The sequence below is a fragment of the Momordica charantia genome (genome assembly GCF_013281855.1).
Source record: "Momordica charantia cultivar OHB3-1 chromosome 6 unlocalized genomic scaffold, Mcharantia_2.0 BLBB01000006.1, whole genome shotgun sequence".
Classification (NCBI taxonomy): domain Eukaryota; kingdom Viridiplantae; phylum Streptophyta; class Magnoliopsida; order Cucurbitales; family Cucurbitaceae; genus Momordica; species Momordica charantia.
The window spans coordinates 26,039,523-26,063,276 of NW_028275164.1; the positions used below are offsets into that span (position 1 = coordinate 26,039,523).

At 34.4% G+C, this 23,754-nt stretch overlaps 3 protein-coding genes and 1 non-coding gene across 7 annotated transcripts; 3 read left to right on the plus strand and 1 right to left on the minus strand.

Annotated features, from left to right (window-relative positions):
* Nucleotides 1-1,366: 1,366 nt before the first annotated feature.
* On the plus strand, nt 1,367-2,581 carry LOC111015260 (uncharacterized). Its single transcript, XM_022290221.2, has one exon. The coding sequence runs from the start codon at nt 1,554-1,556 to the stop codon at nt 2,097-2,099; it is 546 nt and encodes a 181-aa protein (XP_022145913.1). The 5' UTR covers nt 1,367-1,553; the 3' UTR covers nt 2,100-2,581.
* A 2,328-nt stretch (nt 2,582-4,909) lies between these two features.
* TRNAG-GCC (transfer RNA glycine (anticodon GCC)) lies at nt 4,910-4,980 on the plus strand. The gene has a single exon. It is a non-coding gene; the product is annotated as a tRNA-Gly (tRNA).
* A 3,719-nt stretch (nt 4,981-8,699) lies between these two features.
* BS14A (BET1P/SFT1P-like protein 14A) lies at nt 8,700-11,310 on the minus strand. 2 transcript variants are annotated; one of them, XM_022290320.2, is made up of 6 exons: nt 11,152-11,310; nt 10,858-10,965; nt 9,580-9,730; nt 9,246-9,302; nt 9,094-9,153; nt 8,700-9,018 (listed from the first exon to the last, which is right to left on the minus strand). In XM_022290320.2, exons 2-6 carry the CDS (start codon nt 10,869-10,871, stop codon nt 8,929-8,931), a joined length of 372 nt encoding a protein of 123 aa, XP_022146012.1. In that variant the 5' UTR covers nt 10,872-10,965; nt 11,152-11,310; the 3' UTR covers nt 8,700-8,928. The 2 variants fall into 2 exon arrangements, with proteins under 2 accessions (XP_022146012.1, XP_022146013.1); XM_022290321.2 differs by having other exon boundaries at nt 10,858-10,962; nt 11,152-11,306.
* A 2,591-nt stretch (nt 11,311-13,901) lies between these two features.
* PARP1 (poly(ADP-ribose) polymerase 2) lies at nt 13,902-23,448 on the plus strand. Of its 3 annotated transcripts, none has more exons than XM_022290239.2 (20): nt 13,902-14,196; nt 14,710-14,759; nt 14,854-15,037; nt 15,469-15,655; nt 15,782-16,082; nt 16,322-16,517; nt 16,588-16,749; nt 16,846-16,906; nt 17,007-17,070; nt 17,166-17,417; nt 17,564-17,801; nt 17,922-18,034; nt 18,130-18,206; nt 18,368-18,528; nt 18,654-18,845; nt 18,919-19,027; nt 19,123-19,205; nt 19,297-19,434; nt 19,536-19,718; nt 22,440-23,448. In XM_022290239.2, the coding sequence occupies exons 1-20, from the start codon at nt 14,053-14,055 to the stop codon at nt 22,485-22,487; spliced, it is 2,943 nt and encodes a 980-aa protein (XP_022145931.1). In that variant the 5' UTR covers nt 13,902-14,052; the 3' UTR covers nt 22,488-23,448. The 3 variants fall into 3 exon arrangements, with proteins under 3 accessions (XP_022145931.1, XP_022145930.1, XP_087981840.1); XM_022290238.2 differs by having other exon boundaries at nt 13,903-14,196; nt 17,001-17,070; XM_088125714.1 differs by lacking the exons at nt 13,902-14,196; nt 14,710-14,759 and having other exon boundaries at nt 14,908-15,037; nt 15,454-15,655; nt 17,001-17,070.
* Nucleotides 23,449-23,754: the final 306 nt, after the last annotated feature.

The following is a 23,754-nucleotide window of genomic DNA, read 5'->3' on the forward strand; positions in this document are numbered from 1 at the left end:
TCAATAAGTTTTTTTTCCAAATATTCGTGAGTGTTTGAGTCAACTTACGTCCACTTCAAAAACTCATAGGATATTAAGCCTTCGTAGGTGGCGACCATGATTTCCCTTTAAATTCTTTAGAATTTATCTCGATTATTATTTGGACCAATGAATCGAACCCATGATTATTGATTAGTCTATAGGTTGAATTTTCGAATTTACACACGGGTACAATAGTAATATTACATTTTTAAAAATACACGCACATAATAATTGGAAAAAAAAACAGTAGAATCCATCTCACAAACAAACCACTAAATCCAGCTAAAATTTAGGTAATTTTTCTTCGAATAACATCATGATATATCCTCTTCGTAGACTTATATATAAGTTCATCCAACACCAAACAACTCTCATGATCATCACTTGAGATATTAATTAAAATGAGACTGAAAAATAATTCTACTAAAATAAGTAATAGTATATAAAGCTGTCAAACAACTTAACCCTAGTCAAACAATAGTAGAAATATATAGTAGCTTTATTCATTATAATATAGCTGCGATAACTTCAATAAAGCCATGTCGGTTTGAGCCTATATTATAAAATTCAATAAAAGAAAATTTTGACCAACTCTCTGTGTGTGGATGCGAGGGACAATTTGGTTTCTAAAATTTCACTATTTTGCTTTTTTCTAATAATTCTACTAACTAATTTTAATCAAGTTAAAACATTTTGCAACAGAGACCTAGTTGTTAACGACACAAAATTCAAAATTAACTTATGAAAGTCTGAATTTAATTAGAAGACACGTCATCATTCAATCAACGGCTTGACTTCACGTATATCTCTAATGAAGCAAGTTCGAAAATAATGAATGGGGAATCTCCGAACTTGAACTCTCCATCAAGGTTACTGAACTAATCACCCAAATTTGGAAGGTAACCATCCAACCATATTTTCGCCTATAATAAAAGAAAGAGGTACATAAACATTTCAAATGGAAATTTTACTCCCTATAATCCTATGCTGACAAAAACTTCAGATTTCTAACTCATTGTTTTGCAGAATCATTTGTAATTGTGATCAATTTTTTTTGGTTAAAAACATTTACCATCTGACATTTACAATATTGTAAGATCAAAAAATAAACTAATGATAAAGTAAAATATTAATTTAATTATTTTTTCTCTATGAAAGGGAGATTCAAACTTCTAATTTTACGGTATATACATCTAAAATATATAGAGTTATAATTTAAGATATTTTTATATGAATAAAGAAGGTGGTAAGAAATGTCATACGGGTGGTTGATTGAAGACAAAACGAGGATTATTAAAGAAAAATAATTGTGTCTCCAAAAGATGAATACACCAAGAGCCGGCAAGCTAATGGCTGTCGTCGTCTCAGCAAAATATTTCCCACACTTTTAATTTCTTCTTCTTGATCTTCTTCTTCTTCATATCTCCTTATAGACAAAACCTAAGTATTATATTTGTCTCTCTCTCTCTCTCTCTATAATAGCGTCGTTTCAATTTCTGTGTCTGTCTCTATGTTGGGAATTATCAGCCTTCATGGACCATAACCCTTCTGGTAATTCCGCCACCGCCGACGACGACTCCAAAAAAAACTCCTCGAGCGCCGCCGACGAATCGGACCACGCCAGCAACGACATGGGCACGGGGCGCTCCTACGAGTGCGTGTTCTGCAAGCGCGGGTTCACGACGGCTCAGGCCCTGGGCGGCCACATGAACATCCACCGCAAAGACCGAGTCAAGACCAAACCCTCGCCTCCCGCCGCCGCCTCCAACTCCGCCTCCACTCTCCGCCCCAACCCAGTCACCACGACCCATCCCGCACCGCATCACGCCCTTTCCATGCCTTCGCCGGACTTCCGTGCCGTGGGCCCCACCTGGTGTCTGGGCCCCACAATTGCCTCAGGCGATGAATTGTGCAATCCGCAGGTTTTGAATGCATTCAAGGTGGCCGAGAATTGGACCACCACCATGAGCCTCTCCACGCGCTTGCCCGGCGCGTCCCACTCACAAAACAACGCATCGGAACCCAATGCCGAAGAAGATGAACTTGATTTGGAGCTCCGCCTCGGCCATGATCGGTAGTAATTCTCAATGTTTTCGCCATGGAAATTCAAAACCTACGCCATAATATATATACACATATAAATCTGTGTGTGCAGTAATCTATATATATTTTTTCTTCTCTTTTAATATTGTTGTGTGTATAGCCGTGGATTTATATTTTCTTTTCCAAGAGAGAGCATTATTTGATTTTGGGTCATATATCTCGCAAAGAATTTTGGAATAAGGAAGCAGTTACACAAATTGGGATTATACAGATACATGAATGTATATCGCCGCCGTCTGCCTGTCGCTGCTGCTTCCGCCGCCCTCTATATGTTTCGTAGGATCGATGTAAGTTTGCATTTTAATTTTGTTCATGTTATTATTTTTCGAGCCCTGAACTTTGTTTCGAGGGTCTTTAATTCACAGGGGGATTATTTTTTTTTTTTTCCTTTTCTTCTTTTTGTATTGAGTGTACAAGATTGATCTTGGTATTCATTGAATCTCTCTTTTATTGATTATCCATTTTGGTATATATATCTTTCTTCTTTTTTTTTATGGTCAAATTCGAAACTTGAGGTTGAATATTCATATATATACTTTGGGCGATTAAAAGTATACATATGGCAAAGTTGTTTTGCATCACAAGGCTCCTTCTTGACATGATTATATAAACACACAACATTTTGTAAATTTGAAGTAATTAGGACAGCATTTATTCCGATGATTGCATGTGGTTGGCGTGCCCATGTTGTTGGAAATTCTTCAAGAAATGTTACTCTTTTTTTTTCTTTTTCTTTTCTTTTTTTTCTTTTCAATCCCCATATAGTTTCTTTGTTTTTTGAGTGTTCACTCGGTCCATTTGTTTTGCTCAATGGACATTAATTGTTTTTTTTTGAGAGATTTAATTTGAAGTCAGTTTTGTTAGTTTGAAGACTAAAATGAGACTTGATCAATAGGGTTTTGTTCCGTTCATCTAATTAAATTTAGTTATGGAGTTTTTCAACTGATTTGTGTCAAAAATATTGCGATTTCAATACTAATCAAAACAATATACTCTACCATTTCTCTAAACTTAAGTGCTTTGATTTAGACTTTTTATTTATTTATTTTACTTTTTGAATGAATGGTATGGTGATTCTTTTCAAAAATCAAAATGGTCTACAGTTGCTAATAGAAGTGGAATACGTGCGAGGGTTTTAATTAATTATATATGTATGATAAAATGAAATATATTTCAAAAATTGAAGTAATTTTTCATAAGATTCAAAATCAATATGTGTCTAAATTAAATTGTTTGGGCATTGAATTTTGATTCAGGAAGGTCTCAGACTGTTGTTTGGGTTGCCCCTACCACTTTTTTTTTTTTTAAGATACCGAATCATTTGATCCAAAAAGAAACATAAGGAACATACAAATATATAAGAGAGAGGGTAAAATAAACACGCTCCAATTAAGAAGAATGATAGAGATATTGTAATTACAAAAGAAGTTACCCCACCACTTATGCTTTAGTCTTTTTATATACATGTGATATATATATTCATATCGGTCATTATTTCACTTATGACACTCCAATTTTTGGGATGTATTAATTTTGTAACATTTTTTTTAACTATGATATATATCGCTTAATTGGAGCGATTTCATAGCCTCCTCTTTTTTATGTTTCTCACATATTTTAATGAAATAGTTCCGGGATATTTTTTCAAAAAAAAAAGAACGAACTAAAAAAAGAACACTCCAATTTTTATCTTCCTTCCCTTCTAATTTTCTAATATTTACATGTAATTGCATATTTCAATAATAATGTGACAAACTTGTTGAACTGACCTACATTATTTCTACTACGGTTAAATTAACCACAAAGATTCAAATTTAAAAACTTATATGAAATTTTAAGGTAAAAAAAGATATAATATTTCGATATATTAAAAGAAACGTAAAATTTCAAACTGAAAAATAGAGTTGAAACACAGGATACATATATATATATATATATGTCAAATAACGAATTAATTAAGCATATTGCATTTTACATGTTAATGTAAATAGTATAAAGCTAAAAATAAAAATTAGAGTCGACGAAGTAATTATTTTTTTAGTACAACAGGTCCATGTCGGGGATGGAAGATCGAACTCACAACATTTGAGATATATGACAATTTTCTCGAATGAACGAAGTAACTGGTATGACCAAAGACTCTAGAAAATAATTGTGCGCATAAATACTTAAATCAATATTTCATGTTGGGATTATGAGTCAAATTATTCAAAATCTACCTTGAATGAGTATTGACCTAATCGTCTAGTTATTTTAATTAAGTAATTAATACTAAATTAGTAATGGGTTTGAGAATGAGACGTGGTCTTTGGAGTCTTCCACAGCCTGCAAATGGTGCCAATAGAGAGAAATTGGGCTTGGAATGTTCCCAATTCATTCCTTTTTTTTAATTTAATTTAAATAAAAGAACTTTTAATTAGTGGAAGAAATTGCCCTTTGAGTACGATTGATTGAAGTATATTAATAGAGAGAATTCTTAAGAACCAATTCTCCTTTCAATATACTATGAAAATATACTATGTTAGGATCCAACTCAGGAACATCCTTAATTACAACTTTAATTAAATAGAGTTTAAGTTCAATATATCAATAATTAGATATTAATAAACAATGCTACAATTGGCTGAGGTCAAACGTCAAAATCCCACTCATGAATTTGTTCCGTTCAAAGAAGAAGAAATACTAATACTAATTTAATTTAGATACTCATATCGAAATGTTAGATATCAGTCAACAATGCTACGTAATTGGATAATTAGTATTTGGGTACCTCCATAGCAACGATGCACCAGTGGTCTAGTGGTAGAATAGTACCCTGCCACGGTACAGACCCGGGTTCGATTCCCGGCTGGTGCATTTAATTTTTTTCTTTTGTTTCCCCCAAATTTTATATTCCCATTTTAATTGAAAAATAGGAGGGGAAAACCGGGAACCGCGCCGTCCGGTCAGAAATGTAGTTATTCTGTAGATACTATTTCGCCATAGGCCCTTGGAACATACCGTCACTTTTTTATTATTAAAATTGTGGCAATTAAAAAAAACTTCTATTTTATAATGTTATTCTATTAATGTTGTTTACTACAAATTTTTTGGAATCGTAATCAGAATTTGTTTGATGTTATTTACTAAAACTATCTGGAATCAAAATCAAATATATAATAATTACTATCATACTCCTTCCTCCTTCTCGACTAATTACAAATATATTATTGTGCTAATCTCTTTTAAATTACAATAATAATAAATTTTAATTTAATTTATTACTATATTATCAATAGTAAATATTTTTTTATTATAACAATTTATCTAATATTAATACAAAAGGAATAATTTGATGGAACTCTTAGACATGCACAGCGGAAAATACACCTAATGAAGCAATTTAACTAAAATAAGTATGCTTGAAAAAATGATGAAAAAGGTAAAGAGAAAGAGATTAACTTTATACCTTCGAAGACCTCCATTATAATTTTTTCTCCTAACTCAATGGAACCACCAACGACAAATCTGTGCTATCCTCGGGTTGATGAACATGGTTGTGGGATCGAATTTTGAGTGAAAACAAAGGGAAAACACTAATGGCTAAGAGAAGACAATAGAAATTTAAGTGGAAAAATTCTGCACTTATGCAAGGAAGCATTAGCCTTATCCAAGTGATCTTGATCACCTATATAAATAACAAATGCATGCAAAGACAAGCCTTACATGTCTTCCACTTCAAACTTCATTAGCATGTAAAAGATAGGTGTCATTGCTTTGAAGAAACACTTCAAAAACCACTAGTTAGCGGGAAAATCCAACTTTGAAGTTGGATTTTTCCACTAACTTGATTTTTTAAATAAAACTTTGATAAAACTAATTTTTATAAAAACAAAAATTGAAATATCAATTTTCTATTAAAACAAAAACCAAGCCAAATCAATATCTTATATTAATTGGTCTTTGACACCTAAGCTTGATTAATCACATTTATCAAATTACAACTCTTTTTCATGCTTTGAATTTATTTAAAACTAATTTAAATAAGTCATACTCTCCATAATAATTAAATGTCAATTAGATTATATATTATATCTCATACAATATTTCTTTAAAAACCGAATTTGAACACTTCAAATTCTTGCTTCACCTAGTTCATCAATTTTATCCTCTATGAGTTAGCATGGAGACCCATTGGACCTACAGATCATGGGCTCCAACGATTTGAGACTAACTGGTCAAACTCTTTAACTTAGTTAATCAACATTTCGTTAACTAACAGGATTGTCCACTATAGCCTGTAGATGCACTTCCCTCACTGTAGATATATTTGTGTCCATTCGATATAACCGTCATCGGTAAGTTGATCCTTCACAGGCCGTTCGTAACCTCAGCTAGGTAAAAAAAACCGTTTTACCCCTGAGTTACACCTTTTCTCGTACCACTATCCCTCTAATGAACAATTGATTTATGATCAAATCACTAAATCCAATTCCTCTCGGGCCAGTGAGAGGATGGGGCCCTTTGTTCAAGATCCGAGATCAGCCCTTAAGGGAACAACCTCTCTACTATCCCTAAATCGAGTAGAAGTGAATTCTGTCTTGCTAATTCTATGTCCCCAGTTATCTACCCAGTCTTATCCCTGAAATGGGAGGCATATTGAGCAGCGCTGATGAGCTTACTCTCACCTATGCAGATCAAGGGAGAATCCTGAATAAATAGGAGTTCATAGATGGCTCAGGATTTAGATCAAATAATTTAGGTCATCGATAAACGAAATTAATCAGTGTTATCCGTAAACAGTGTTAATACGTAACAGTGATTATTTCAGGGTCAGTCTTACACAATCTCATTGTGTAGAACACCCCGCTCACATGTTTCTACACAAACGAATCAGGATCACATTGCTTATGACACCTTACAACATTTGTAACAATCATAAAGCGGGCCGTATTCAATAATGTCTCCAGGAAAAGGTACCCAACTTGATCCATGTACTATAGATTGTTTAGGCTATTTACTTGAACTTGATCGAGTTTATGTCTCCACATAAAGTCCAAGTACTCATTATAATAGCCAAATGTTCGTAGTTTATTGGATTTATTAAAAAAACAAATTCACTTTCATTTTACAACACTTGTCTGAATAACCTCACATTAATGTTCACTGTTTACAAACTACGAGTTTTAGGACAAAGTACCCAACATAATTAAAATAAAATTACATCAAATAAAATATTTTTTATTAGAACAACCAAACTTTAATATAACATATTAAGTTGTATTATCCTAATATTTAAAAGTAATAATATCTATTTTAAAAAATTATTGATATTACTTAATATTAATTTATCATATTATATAATAAAATCGCGTCAACTAATAAAAATTGAAGTATAAAAGGAGAAGAAATTATAAAAGTATAAAAAAACTAATTAAAAATTATATGAATCTAATTGAGAGAGGAAGGGTAAACACAGTACATTAATTATAATATATATGTGGGGTCCACGGAATAAGGAATGAGAATGAGATTGATGAGGTTGTAGGAATGTAACGAGATTATGGCGTATTTCTCCTATTCAAACAGGGGTTTGAAACCAAAATTCTCCTCAGGAGGATAAATGGGGCGATTCAGGTGAGATCCAACGTAGATCCAACTTTCTATTTACTCGTGGGATCCAGGCCGCCCAGGGGGACCACCTCGGCTCCTCTTTTCTCGAGAATCCATACATCCCTTATCAGTATATGGACAGTTATTTCTCGAGCACAGGTTTACGTTCGGCCTCAATGGAAAAATAAAGCGGAGCACCTAACAACATGTCTTCACAGATCAAGAACTACGACATCGTTTTGATTCATTAATTACGATTGCGAGTAAGTAAACAGGGCCTAAATGACAATAAAATAGCAAGGGATTAGCACATCGACTATTTAGAAATCATAATTACGAATTTACATTTTTGTCATGAAACTACCTAATTACTAATATATCATTTTATAATATTAAATAATTTTTAAAATCACAAATTGGTAAATTGGGAGGTTACAATTTAAATCCCTCAAAATTTATTTAATTGTACTTTAAAAAAAATAAATACAAAATCCCCAAAATCATCCATTTTCAAAAAATTTGAAACCCCTTCTGTTTTCCGTCTCCGACTGACCATCTAAGAAGTTTATATGGAATTTTGATTTTAGTTTAGAAGCCTCAAAAATCAAGAGAATCAATCTTTTTGAAAGAGTAAATGACATTAGTGTTGAAAATTTATATCAGACCCACGATAATTAAAGCATTATGATAATAATTTATGGAATTAAATCTTTCATATTTTAAAAAAACAAATAACTATAATAAATGTATATGTGATAAATAAGGATAAAATTAAAATTAAAATAAAATCCTTGCGTGAAGAAATCAATAAGTGTAAAATTAGAAAATTTCAAAAATTCCTATAAATAAATTTCTAAAACAGAATGTAAAATTAGAAAATTTTAGCCATCTGTATAAATAAATTTTCAGATAAATTTCTAAAACATCTCCGACCACATTATGTTAGATGCTAATCAGGCAAAGGCAGATAAAAGTCCCAAAAGTAACAAACTGGTTTGCTGATTTATATTCCATCAATGTCTTGTCAGCTTAATGGAGAAACTCAGTCAACTTTAATTTGGTACAAAGAAACATATATTCACACACACATTAACAGAACATCTATGCCAAAATTACATGTAATACTGGTAGAACAACTAAGCACCCACAGGGACCAGATCATCATCTTTCCATTCTGAGGCGAAGCTTGAGTTTGTCATCAAAACGGGATGATTATCTTGTGAGATAGTACACGATGAAGAAAATTGCCACGAAAAGTGCGACTAGTGAGAACATCTTCGGGCTTGACTTGGGATCGAATACCTATAATTGATCTAAATGAATGTCTATAACAATGAAAAGAATGGAACAAACCGTTCTTGAGAAACAGGGCAATACCGTCTTGAATCGATCCATAGTGCCCGACAACACTCCTCTTGATGAATCCATATCATTACCCTGAATAAAAAGATGCAAGGATCTAGTCTGATTTTATAATAACATAACAACAACTACGCATCAATTATTGTAAGGCAATTAAGTTGACATACCATCCTATCCAGCATCCGGTTATGACTCTCCACCTCCTCATTTATGTCCCCTGTCAACTGTCACCAATAACATCTTTCAATTTGTTGTATGTGATTCGACGAAAAAATATCTATCGAGACTAAAAAATAGCATAGTTTATGCTTTCTAATCATCACATATATTTAATCCTACCCCATCTTGTGAGTTCTTGTACGACATATAGTCAAAGGATATAATTTTATCATCGTCTACACACTCGACAATAATTGCAGCATATTATAGGTGCAGAGTCTGTTCCTACCCAAAACCGGAACATCTGCAATTAATGACTCAGGCTGGGTAAGCAAGTAATACCCTTTTCAATAGGAGGACTCTGTCTTGCAAACCTTCCAATGCTGCTTCATTATCATGCTCCTCAATTTCATGGGAGGAGAATGAAGATGAAGCCCTAACGCCACCCTCCTCGATGCCATCGAAGAGAGCAACCCTGTTGTTGCGCATTTCCCTGCACTCTAAGAGATTGTGTTACAAGCAGAACAAGCAGCAAATGGCAAGATCAACCTAAGATGCCTTTGATAAAAATCACCTCTACTACTGGAGACACAGATTCTTCGAGCTATGATAAGAAAAGTATTTACAGACCTTCCATTGATGTTGAAAAGAATATGGTTTTCAATCGGCAAAGTGTTGTGGAAGTAAGCAATAATGAGAACTAGCATCTCAATTCTAAGTAAAGCAGATAACAGAAGGTCATATTTTAACACAAATAACATTTCAAAACAGTTGATCGCTGTATTACGATGTTCGTCTTTCTCTACTATTCGTACATATATTTCAAGGGTGCATCTACGTGCATGAGAAAGTAAATTTATTTCGACTAAAGTTTAACAAAAGGTTGAGAACGAAAGATTTGACAATCGGTAAATTTCAATATAACACTCATTGCCAAAAGATCAATTAAGATAAAGGAACTGAAGTTCGTGTCCTACATACCCATGCCATCAAGATTTAACTTCCTAATTGAGTACATCCTGACAGTTCTGGATGAGCAGACCATTATTCAAAATGTTATAAGGTGTTTATGTTAAATCACTTAACATTCAAGTACGGGCATAGAGAGACACAACATAAAGGGTTAAATATTACCAATCTGCGGGATAAATATCCTGAGTTTCAATAATTTATCAGTCTGAAGAGTCACAAACAGAATGAAGAATACTAGAGAATAGAATTGCAACTTGGTAATGCATCAAGAATTAAGCAATAACCTAAACTGAAGCATTTGTGCTTTCCTCAAGAGAATTCAGTTCTAATAAGATTAAGTAACGCAACAAATATCTAGTTCGCAGATTGAAGTCCCAACAATTGAAATTACTCATCGGACATCCCTGAAAAGTCTATAGAAATGAGACCCTCCTTCCAGATACGCAATCAAATTCATCGAGTCATTGATCTATCAAGATCTAGTAGACTATAGGGCAACACAACACCGAATCGTAAATGTGAATTTCTCACAAACGAATGAACCAGTAAAATTTCTGAAGAATATTGGCGTTTCGCGGGGATCCCTTAATAGGGAAGAAACCTAAAGGGCAGATAGAGCTAAGATAAAGATTGAAAGTTCAAGAAAACCTTCTCGCGTTCATGGCTCTAGGGACGAAACAGAATCCAGGCCCAGCCCTCTACTTTCTTGGATTCGCAATCAAAGCTTTTCGATCTGTTGTTATACGCGCTTCCCTGCTGAGGAATTAAACTTTTATAAAGTAGAAGTTGATCGGAGGCAAGTAAAATCCAGAAAAAGGGGATGCAGCGGTGAAGGATCGAAAAGAAAAAGAGCATCAAGAATCCGACTTCGAAGATCAAAATTCGAAGAGGAATTCGTAGTTGAGAGAGATTTAGAAGGAAGGGTGTGAAACAGATACGTACCAATTATCGGGCAGCTGAAAGTTCGAGACTTGAGGGCGCGACGGGACAAGAAACGGTGACAAAGGGAGACGATCGGCGAATCTTGACGGGGGAGTAGGAGATATATACTGAAATTAATTATTGAAATTTTATCTATAAATGTCATATTAGATTATTTACCTTATACAGGAATTAATTTGTAGCTGATATTATACAACTACAGGTTCGTTTTCGTCTCCCTCCGTTTATTAAAAAAATATATTGTTTGTTTATTCTCTTATGAGAATAAGAAGTCGATAATTTGAATTAAAATTAGGGATAATTAAAAAGATAAAAGAATCATTCTAATTATTTTACTTTTCTTTTCAACTATGAGGATGGATTCAATCATCCAATCTCTGAGTTGATAATATATGTTTTTAATTTGAGTTGTTTGAGTTACATTATTCTAAAATATATATATAGATCAAGTCCGCAAAATTTGATAATAAATTAACTACCTCTCCGAATGAACTGAAGTGAATGTAAGAGATCACACTCAAGTCAATAATTAGGATCAAGAGGTCTCTTTTTATAAGCGAACATTCAACAGAACCTCCGACAGACTTCCAACAGCTTCGAAAATTGCGGTGCATTGTCGTTGATTTTGTTTGAGGTTTGTGCCTATAAGTTAATATAAGTCAACTCGACTGTTAACTCAAACGATCAAGGTATAAGTTATTGGTTGGCTCGACTGATATCTCTAACGACCAAGATATGAGCTGTGGTCTTTAGTTGTTCAGCTCAACCTTGTCCCTTCAAAGGTTCGAGTTGTCGTCACTTGTGTGTGTGAGTCAGTACTGACTCGTCATTTGTTGAACTATCAAATGTCGACACGTGGCTGGTGAGAAATCTTCTATATATATAAATTACAATTAATTAAGTAGCAAGGTACTTGTACCAATATACACATACTTTAATTAATTAAGATATATATCATCAATTAAAATATCGAAGGTTCGAATCTCCACGTGTCTTTTAAATTAAAAAAGAAAAAAAAAAGTGGCTGAGATACTTGTAAAAGAAAGAAAAGCCTGGGGCTGGTGCATTTATTAGGTTGGATTGATAAGTTTTGTGGATGAGAGTGGATAAGATCAAGGAGAGTCCACAATATATATAGTTAGTTGATGGGGTTGGTTGGACTTGCACTGAGCTTAGAAACTGTCCACTGTTTATTTTAATTAAAATATACAATCAATGTTCAAAATGTCGATGTCGATGAAAATGTTGAGATTCTGATTTTACAGACATGTCGATGTCGATGGATATTTCGAAAAAAATAATAGAAATTGTGGAAATTGATAGAAATTTTTTGAATTAACAAATAAAACTTGAATTGTAGCTTAATTAGTCTATAATTGATCATCTTTAACCATTAAATGTAAGAATATGACCATTTTACTTATGAAAATGTCGATGTTGATGAAACTATCGAAAAAAGATTTTTTCCTTTAATGAAGATTGACGGAAATTATTTGAATGTGTAAAGTAAACTTTAATGGTAAACTTTTGACTACTTCTTTAGTGTTTTTCATAATAGGTTTCATTTGGAAATGAGATAATTACCGACTTGGTTTCCAAACACATTTCTAAATTCTAATTAACTCGTACCTTGTTTACTTTTTTACCTACTTCTCTTTTCAAATTCAAATTTACACATTTTTCAAACATATTTTCAAATCAATCATCAATCCAACGTTCCAATCAAATTTACACAATTTTCAAAGACCTCAACCTCGTGATTTTGTCATTCATCAAAATTATCTACCAATGAGATCCATATGTACTTCATATTCTACTCATTTGAACAACTACCTTCAAAACTTTCAGTCTAGATGACCACAGAGAACAATTGTAATTTATATCAAAATTATTAAGACGGTGAACTAAATCATCCGACATCATCTTTTTTGTATTAATTAAGTTATCTATTCTACTTCATGTTTCACCACTATTTCTATATAATAATATTTTATTTTTTAAAAATTCTAAGATTATTTCAATATTTATATATGTCAATATTTCACATATATTGTTCAGTTGTGTAACTAAGGATTAGATTGGATTAGAAATTATCAGCAAATTCCAAATCCTATTAGTTATACTTTATACAGTATTAAAATTCGAATGTTTCATTGAACAAACTAATAATACAATAATCGAGGTTGTAAGAAATTATAGACTGTAATGTAATAATAGGAAGATGATGAAATAAAATAACCTTAAAAGGAGAATAGGAAAAAAAAAACATGTCGACATTTTGTCGATATTTCGACATGTCGATGATACGGGAGAAAATCGACTTTTCCTTCCTATGTCGATGTTGAGCGACATGCCGACATGTCTCACAAATATATATCCCTAATCAAGTATTGGATACTCACACATTTGCAATTTCTTAAAAATATAAAGTGGGTTTTTAAAAATAGAAAAATAAAACAAAAAGTCAACTTGTGGCGAGCACAAAATGTCTGAATTATTAGATATAATTGTAACATACCAACATATCCCGAAAATGTAACAATAAAAAAGAACTAAAATCACTATTTTAATAAATAAATTATAGAAATTGGGTAGTTGGGCCGAATTATTAAATTAGGGCCCTTCTCCTTGCGGAAGAAGTTTCAATTTGAGAGCCCAAAGTCAAACAGGCCCAAAACAAAGCGTACCGGAGACGCTTTTCCGTGGCGCTGTGACGCTGTCTGTCCTCTCGTCACCCAATCTCTGCGAGCATTTTTAAATCAAAGATTCACAAATTGGCTGTTTCGCCCAAGATTCTATAATCCCTTTTAGCTATACATATATATATATGTGTTTTGTGGGTGTGTGTTCTTCGGCGCAGAAAGCAGAACCAGATTGCAGGAAAAGTGAGTTCAGGCGAAAATGGCGAATCCCCAGAAGCCATGGAAAGTGGAGTATGCAAAGTCTTCTCGATCCTCCTGCAAGACCTGTAAGAAACCCATTGACAAGGAAAACCTCCGCTTCGGCAAGATGGTTCAGGCCACCCAATTCGACGGCTTTATGCCTGTACTGTACTCACCCATTTCCCCCATTTCACACTTTCTTCAGCTCAACCTCCAAGTTTTAGGCTTTTAGTAATGCCGTTTTCTTCTTCTTCTTCTTCTTCCTCTTCTTCTTTGTTTCGTATCAATTCACTGTTTTGTTTTAATGTTGTTTCTCTTCTGAACCCTTTTTATACTCACATTCGTTCCTCTTCTTTTGGTCATCGTCTTACAAGGTTTATTTGAAATGGGAAGTGATTAGAGCTTATTAACGCCATAAATTGGGTGCGGTGCAGAGAATCACTGTAAAATCCCCCTTGTTTGGCTAGAAATGCAATATTGAGTTGATTTTACGCTGGGTAGAAATTAACCCTCCTCATATCGTATGCAGTATGCACTATAACTTCCCTATTTAGGGTCTGAGATGTCCTTTATCCACCTTGACATGTTCTTTTCATTTTCTAGTGTATCTGTTATAAGTTTATAATCTAACATTTTACATTCCCAATGTTGATATGCCCATATTTTTCTGAAACAGATGTGGAACCATGCTTCCTGCATATTGAAGAAGGCAAAGCAAATCAAATCGTATGTGCACTGATGGCATTTTACCGTATGGAGTTGAGTACTTGTATACCATTCGACAAATTTTCTAATTGATTTTAAATTTACCATTTGGTAGAGTCGATGATGTTGAAGGACTTGACTCACTAAGATGGGAAGATCAGCAGAAGATTAGAAAATATGTAGAAGACAGTGCAGCCGCAGCTGCAGTTGCTGATACGCCAGTAGAGTGTGGCATTGAAGTAGCGCAAGCTTCTCGTGCTGCTTGCAAGCTATGTAAACAGAAGATTATGAAAGGAGAGGTAGGTTTTTTATGCAAATTCTTTTAACGTCCTATTGCTTGATTCTGAATATGGTTAAACATCCTTTATTTCCTCCACCCCTTTTATGTGGCTCGTCTTTCATATTTCGATTTTTCGGATCCAAGTTCAAATCTAAACCAAATTTTAGGGAAGAGAGACTGTGAATGCATTTAGAGGTCTTACTAGTTACTCTCTATTGGAAGTTTTTGTTATTTTAATTATGTAATGTTGAACTCTGATTTGAGGTAAGAAGAACGAAAAATAACTTGGGGTTTGCTAGAAACTGGATCACTTTTGAGGGGCATGGGCGGTGGGACGTTTCATAACATGTTTCTGTTATATTCCTGTTTGTTTATTTATTGTGTGATCCATGTCCATGGGCTCACTGGAGAAAAAGGTTGATTTAGTTGTAACAGATTTTCAATTCCTAGGTTCGTTTGTCCACTGCACTGGATGGGAAAGGGGCCAAGGGCCTGGCTTGGCACCATGCAAACTGCTACATGGAACAATCTCCATCCACCCAAGTTGAGAAGTTGGCAGGTTGGCAGAGCCTCCCAGCTTCTGATCAGGCTGCTGTTAGTGCCTTGATTAAGAAGCTTCCATCTACTGAAAATAATGGTAATGCCTTCGTGTAATTCTTAGGAATAATGTTTCAGATGTTATAATCTCATTTATTTGTTCACTCTTTTGTGTGTGTGTGTGTGTGTGTGTGTGTGTGTGTGTGTGTGTGTGTGTGGAATGTAGAACCGAGACAGGCAGCTTCAAAAGTTGGTAAACGTAAAAAAGATGCTACTGGAGATCAGGATTCTAAAGTTACCAAGGCTGTAGGAGATGTTTCAGTGAGCAGGTCCATGAAAACTGCTAGTGACTCACCAGATTCTCAAAATCCATCTTCTCTAGCGAGTAAACTGGAGGCACAGACTAAAGAACTATGGAAGCTAAAAGATGATCTGAAAAAGCATGTGACAAATGCAGAGTTGAGAGAAATGCTTGAATCTAATGGTCAAGATTCAACAGGATCAGAGCTTGATTTGCGTGATCGCTGGTAGTCCCTTTCTTCAACTCTTAACTCACTTCTTTTCTCATGATTAATTGTTATTGAGTGATTAGTATTGGACTTTTCCATTCTTCTATTCATTACTCCTTCATGATATGCTAATTATTCTAACATCTTATTGCATTTCATGAACACATCTTGTACAAAGGTAGATATACATGTTCTCAGTCATATTTAAATTAACTTTCAACCACTGCCACAATTCCTAATTGATACGACTTGTTTAGTGCTGATGGTATGATGTTTGGAGCACTTGCAAACTGCCCTATCTGTTCTGCTTCACTCCGTTACTCTGGGGGAATGTATCGTTGTCACGGATATCAGTCTGCATGGAGCAAGTGTAGCTACTCTGCTCATGAACCAGAACGCATTAAAGGGAAGTGGAAAGTCCCAGAAGAGACTGGGAACCAATATCTTTGCAAGGTTTGTGCTAAAACTCATCTTATATGAAAATTACGTGAATTGTGATTTTGTATCTAATGATCTCTTGCAGTGGTTTAAATCGCAAAAAGTTGCAAAACCTATTCGATTATTGCCACCACCATCTTCCAGTAATGCTAATGGTAATCAAGCTTCTAATAGTCGATCACAATCATCAAAGGCTGAAAGCTTGGCTGAGCTAAGAGTCGCCTTCAGTGGGTTAAAAGACTCCATGGTATCATCTTTCATTTCAAGCTGTTGTATTCTTTAAATTACTTCCTTTGTGCAGAATGCAATAGTTGAAATAATTGTATTGAGTTTAATCTTGCAGGAAGAATGGAAAAGAAAAATTGAAGGTGAAGGTGGAGCTGTTCATGCCAAGATAAAGAAAGGTATCTTCTTTATGGTCTTTATCACCTCGTTGGTCGACACCATATAACTATTTTAGATACATTATGTTGTTCATCACTTTGATGACAAAATTAGGTGCAGATACTAATTGCTTGGTTGTGAGTGGAGATGTGGATGAATATAATTTAGAAACGAGGAAAGCAAGGTAAAGCAGCCCTCTAGTTTCTGGTAGTTCCATTTATCTTTCTTTATCAATTGATTTATCATCTATCTCTTTTGGTTACTGGTATCAATGGACAGAAAGATGAAGTTACCTATAGTACGGGAAGAATATCTGGTTGAATGCTTTAGAAAACAAAAGAAGCTTCCGTTTGATAGATACAAAGTTGAAACCACTGGTGAGTCCACCAGCATGGTCACTGTAAAGGTGAAAGGGAGAAGTGCGGTGCACGAATCTTCGGGCTTGCAGGATACAGGTCATATTCTTGAAGACAAGAAAAGCATCTACAATACAACTTTGAACATGTCGGACTTGTCTACTGGTGTTAATAGGTATGTTGTACCATTTTATATTAAAGCACTGGCAGAAGACAAGAAATGTGAATAAAAAAAAAAGGCGTTAGCTTTTCCTATCCGTATAGGATTTGGAAATGTAAGTTTAGAATCTACTCTTACATATTTATGTTTACTTTTGGAAGCTACTATATTCTCCAAATCATTCAAGATGATAAGAGTTCAGATTGCCACGTTTTTCGCAAATGGGGTCGAGTTGGAAATGAGAAGATTGGTGGAGTCAAACTTGAAGAGATGTCGAAATCAGATGCGATCCGTGAATTCAAACGTTTATTCCTTGAGAAGACAGGGAATCCATGGGAGGCCTGGGAACAGAAACAAAATTTTGAGAAGCAACCTGGCAGATTCTTCCCTCTGGATATTGTACTGCTCTTCCTTTTGTCATTATCGTATATCATCTTCATTGCTACCCTATTATACGTTCTCATTTCTTTTGTCATCAGTTTGAATGTTTGAGTCATGTCTCGATGTTGGATCTTATAGGATTATGGAGTGAACAAAGATATGCCAAAGAAACAGAAGAATTATTCGGCAACTAAACTTGCTCCTCAATTAGCAGAATTGATGAAGATGCTGTTCAACGTGGAAACGTACAGGTATTTCTTTCCAAATGAGCTTCCCCATTGGGTTTTTTCAGATTTATTTGTTTGTTTATTTATTTGTGTAAAACACTAAGTCATAAATCTTGCAGGAACGCTATGATGGAGTTCGAGATAAATATGTCAGAGATGCCGCTTGGAAAATTAAGCAGAAGTAATATCCAGAAGGGTAAATGTCTAGAAGCTTAAAGCTTTCATTAAATACATGGCATCAACTATATTTCTTGCAAATTAAAAAAAGAAGCAACTGGAAATATATATATATATATATATATTTTAATTTTTCAAAATTTTAATGTTTCTACTTACTCTGGTACCTACTCCCTTCAGGTTTTGAAGCTTTAACAGAAATCCAAAACCTGTTAAACAGTAGTATTCATGATGGTTCTATGAAAGAAAGCTTGATTATTGATGCCAGCAATCGGTTTTTCACTGTGATTCCTTCCATCCATCCACACATAATTAGGGACGAGGATGATTTCAAGTCTAAGGTAGCAACCCAGAAGTTTCTTAGAAACAAGCAAATTGAAGACATCTATGTTGGGAAACCGAATTTATGAAGGGCATTAAGATTTTTAACTCTCTTTCTACCCTGCATTTTTTTTTGGTTTCATAGTTGAAAATGCTGGAAGCTCTCCAAGATATCGAGATCGCTTCTAGGTTAGTTGGGTTTGATGATGATAACAACGAATCTCTTGATGAAAAGTATAAGAAGTTGCGGTGTGATATTGCACCGATATCTCATGAAAGTGAGGATTACAAGTTAATAGAGAAGTATCTTGTCACGACTCATGCCCCAACTCACATGGTTAGTTAGTTGACTTGACATTAGTCGCATTTTGTCATCGTAGAAATAATAAGTGAGTTTATTTTTGAAACAGGATTGGGGTCTGGAGCTCGAAGAAGTATTTTCGTTAGAGAGAGAAGGGGAGTACGATAAGTTTGCTCCATTCCGAAACAAACTAGAGAACAAAATGCTGCTATGGCATGGTAGAGCTGGCGTTTAGTTATATAAAAGGAAAGAATTTGAGTAGTAAGATGATGTTAGTTATAAATATAATGTGTGTTGATTGGTTGCACTGCAGGTTCACGGTTGACGAATTTTGTGGGGATACTTAGCCAGGGACTGAGAATAGCTCCTCCGGAAGCTCCAGCAACTGGGTACATGGTATGGTACAGGTCTCTCTCTGTATTTGAATATTGGTATTGGTATTGGAAATGAACAATCTGCACTTCAAATACATGGTGAATGAATGCAGTTTGGGAAGGGAATATACTTTGCGGATCTGGTGAGTAAGAGTGCGCAGTATTGCTACACGGACAGGAAGAATCCGGTTGGGTTTATGGTGCTGAGTGAAGTGGCGTTGGGAGAGGTGTACGAGGTCAAGAAAGCTGAGGTGAGTTTGTTTGTAGTTTGTAGTTTGTAGTTTGTTGTTTGTTGTTTGTTGAGAGAAATTGATATTTGAAATTGGTGTGTCTGTGCGTGTGCGTGGTGCAGTATATGGAAAGGCCACCTCGGGGGAAGCATTCGACGAAAGGAATGGGGAAGAAAGTACCTGCGGTGTCGGAACATGTGAAGTGGAGGGAGGATGTGGTGGTGCCGTGTGGGAAACCGGTGGCGTCCAATGTGAAAGCTTCGGAGTTAATGTACAACGAGTACATTGTTTACAATACGGCTCAAGTAAGTTTTTAAATTTGATTAAGGAATATTACTTCTACTTCTCCCTTTCTTTACCATGTTCTTTCTTTCCATTCTCTCTCCTTTCGTCCTTCCTTTCTAACAAAAAAACAAACAACTCAAGTTAGGAACTCAATTGAAACTTTCTACTGAGGCAGACAAGACAATCATACAAATTGAAATTATACACACACTACTCAAAACTATAAGGTCTACACACACACAAAAATTTCTAAACACACATACCAGGCATCAATTCTACACAGGAACCAATAAACAAATTCTACAGACATACAAACTTAGAAATTCTGGATACACGGAACAACTAACAAACAATTTCTACAGACACAAAGTTCGAAAATAAATATACAAATTACACGCAGAGAGCACCAAACAAATTCGATTCAGATAAACTTAGGGTTATAGATTCTTGTGGGACGAAGAAAGAAACAGATTCTAGTCAGAAAAAAAAATTCTGGGACAGGCCAAAGTTACAAATTATACTAACTAAAGTTGGTTGGAGATTCTAGTGAGAGGAAGTTAGAAGTTCTGCTGAGAGAGAAGGTCAGAGATCTAGTGAGAGAAAGTTGGAAAGTTAAGTGAGAGTGAGAAGTTCTAGTAAGAAGAAATTGGAAAGTTAAGATTCTAATTTCTAGTGAGAGAGAAAGTTGAAGGTTCTAGTGAGAGAAAATCGGAAAGTCTAATGAGAGAATGAGAAGTTCTAGTGAGAGAAAGTCAGAGCTTCTAGATAGAGAAATTCGGAGATTCTAGTGAGAGAAGTTCAGACATTCTAGTGAGATTCTAATGAGAGGAAGCACAGAACAAATTCTGGTTTGAGAAAGCAAGAGACAAAGTCTAGGGGAGGAAAAGTTAGAATTTCCAAAGAGAGAAAGTCAGTAACAGGGGTGAAAATATCGGTGATCTATCAGTAAAATCATGGTTTTGACAACAATAACAATGGGAGTCATTTTTACATAAAATCAGCGAGAAAATCGAATATTTTGGAAGTCAACAATCGACGAGAATATTGGTGAAGATGCTTGTCAGAATACCCGCGATATTTGTCAAAATTTTACTGATATTTCATGGTGTGATATTTTACAACTTTTCATCTCTACTTATACCAACATATATTTAAGTTTTTCTCACTTTCAAAAGTTCTAACAGTAAGTTTTTAGGTTAGGCCAAGAATTTTTAGTATCACAAATTCATACATAAAAATTATGTGGAAAATATTTATCTAAATGGAAAGTTCCATACTTTGTTCCTTACCAATCAAGACCCATATTGTCTTGACTACCATTGAATCTTGTTAATTAAGAGAGAAATGCAAAAACATAATATTTAAAAAAAATAAAATAATGAACTCTCAATTTTTTTTACGGTGGTCAAGATAAAGATAGGTTCTTACGGGTAAGAAGCTAGGTATGTTTCTATCCCAACCTCTCCTTTATTGTCTTTCTTGTATAGTTATCAATAACATATTAATCAATAATCATGGTCTATTACCCAAAAATTACATCTTATTATTGTTAAATAATGTATATCTATGAACTGACATTGTCTATTTATCAATGAGTTAATCAAAATTTTATCGATTTATTGACCTTCATTTATTTACTATCCATTCTTGTATTAATGTATATGTTAATGATATATATACTTAAAAATGATAGTTTTTGACTTAAATAAGCTTTTATTAAAGTTCTACTAAGAAACTCACAAAATTTCAATTAATTTCTGCGATATCCGTGATTTTTCTAAAAATACTGTCGAAATCCAAATATCTGTTGATGTATCCATAAATTCGAGTGACATCGATATTCACATTGATATTTTCATCCTTGGTTAGCAATACTAATGTGAAAGCCAAAGACAAATTTTAGAGAGAGAAATTCTAGCTAGAGGAAGCAAGAACAAATTCTAGAGAGTTAGAAATTCCAGCCAGTGGAAGCAAGAAACAAATTATAGAGAGAGAGATTCTAGCCAGAGGAAGCAAGAAACAATTCTAGAGAGAAAGTTAAAAATTCTTGAGTGTGAAAGTAATAAGTTCTAGATGGAGAATGTTAGCAATTCTAGTGAGAGGAAGCATGTAACAAATTCGAGAGAGATAAAGTTTAGACTTTTAGAGAGACAAATAGAAAGAAATTCTAGCTAGAGGAATCAAGATGCAATTTCTAGATGGAGAAGGTCGTGAATCTTCTTATTAAAAAAAAAGTTTATGAATCTAGCGAGAGAATGTTAGGAAGTTGTAGAAAATTAGAAATGGTAGGAAGAGAAGCATTTTAGAGAAACAAAAGCCAGAGAGAGACATTTTAGGGAGAGAAATGTTGGAGAGATGGTAAAAGCGTATAAAGAAATTGAAGTATAGAGCGTATAAGCTGATAAGTTTAGAAATATTGGAGGAAATGTATTATATTTTGTTACTGAAAAACTCTGTTATAGTATGTAATTGTGTAAATTCAGTTACTTTCAACTACACATGCCAAGAAATATTAGAGTAAATCAATCATTTAACTCAAATTCAATAACTGACAATCATCATATCGTTCAATTCAATAATTGACAAACTAGTGAATGCACGTGGTTTGAACGGGCTCTCGAAAGGCTAATCCGTTATAGATTACTTGCTTCCTCATTTACGTTGTTGGGGTAGGATTAGGAGTGAAGACAATGATAATTCCTGTTATTGGCTGATTGAGAGCTGTGTTTGAAAACGAACAGGTCAAGATGCAATTCTTACTGAAAGTGAGGTTTCATCACAAAAGGTGAGAAGACAGCCCGGCGGAGGGGAAGTTGTACAGCCTGCAGATCAGAAACTGTTTCTCCATTTTGTTTATATATCAGAAAGAATTGAGCTCTATTGAACTCCATTTTGTGAAAAGTCTTGAAAAGATCTCATTTTGAGGAGACCCAGTTGGAGGGGAGATCTTGTAAATGTAGTTTGGCACTGCGAGAACAAGTTCACTGAAACAGTGTTTGAAATATCATAAATGACAGAACGTGACATGCATCAATTTGTCAAAGATGCCAAAAGCGTAATCTGAGGAAATTGAACTTGAAACATGAATTGCTTATGGTTCAAGGCTAAGGCATGGGGTGGGAAATCCTAAAAGGGCTTGCATTTGCATGGCTGCCATGTGTGCTGCCAATTAAATGTTGCTTGTATTATATGCCTACGCCTACGCCTATACAAGAAGCTGGGAAATTGTGGATAGAGAGAGAAATAGGATCACCATTACAGCAAAAACCAAGAACCAAAGGTTATTTTGCTGTGAAAATGTAGGTGGTGTTTAATGACATGGGAAGATGGAGGCAGCCATTTTCTTCAGTTTGGTGACGATGGATCAATCTGTGATGCCCCTTTGCTTCTCCAAGAGATGTGCTCTTTCCGAATTTGTTTGACCATTTTAAGACTCGACTTCCAAAGGCTTTAGTTATTGCACATTTTGGAACCAACCAAACCATTGTGTCCCATTTTGGCTTCCCCAAAGTCAAACTGTGTCTCCAACTCCAACAGATTCTCATTAATTCCAGGTCCTACTTCATTGCTTTAATTTCTTGATTTTAGATGCATTAAATTACCATTTTTTCCAAGAAAAAAAACCTTTTTAATTTGAATTATGATTCTTTACAGTTCGTGTTAATATTGTAAGTCAAATTAGGGGCAGTGGTGATATAATATTTGATTGACGAGAATATTTCAAATGGATCAAATCTAACTCATTTTGAATGGTCGGATCTACCCTTTTGTTTTATTTTTTCCTTTTATTTAGACTTGTATTCCTAGACTAATTGATGCTGTGATGGATAAATATATGGACTGATTTGGGCAATGTCATAGACAAAAAGAACTAGAGAAAATTTAAGTACTACTTTAGTACACTAGCTTCAAATAAAATGAAAATAAATTGTGGGGCTCATAGAATGAAATAATATATCTATTGATTCTGTGAATGAATGTTAATGGAGGGATTGTTCAATTAGTAAAGACATTAGTGCTCCCTTATCGATCAAGAAAGGCTTAAATGATGGATAG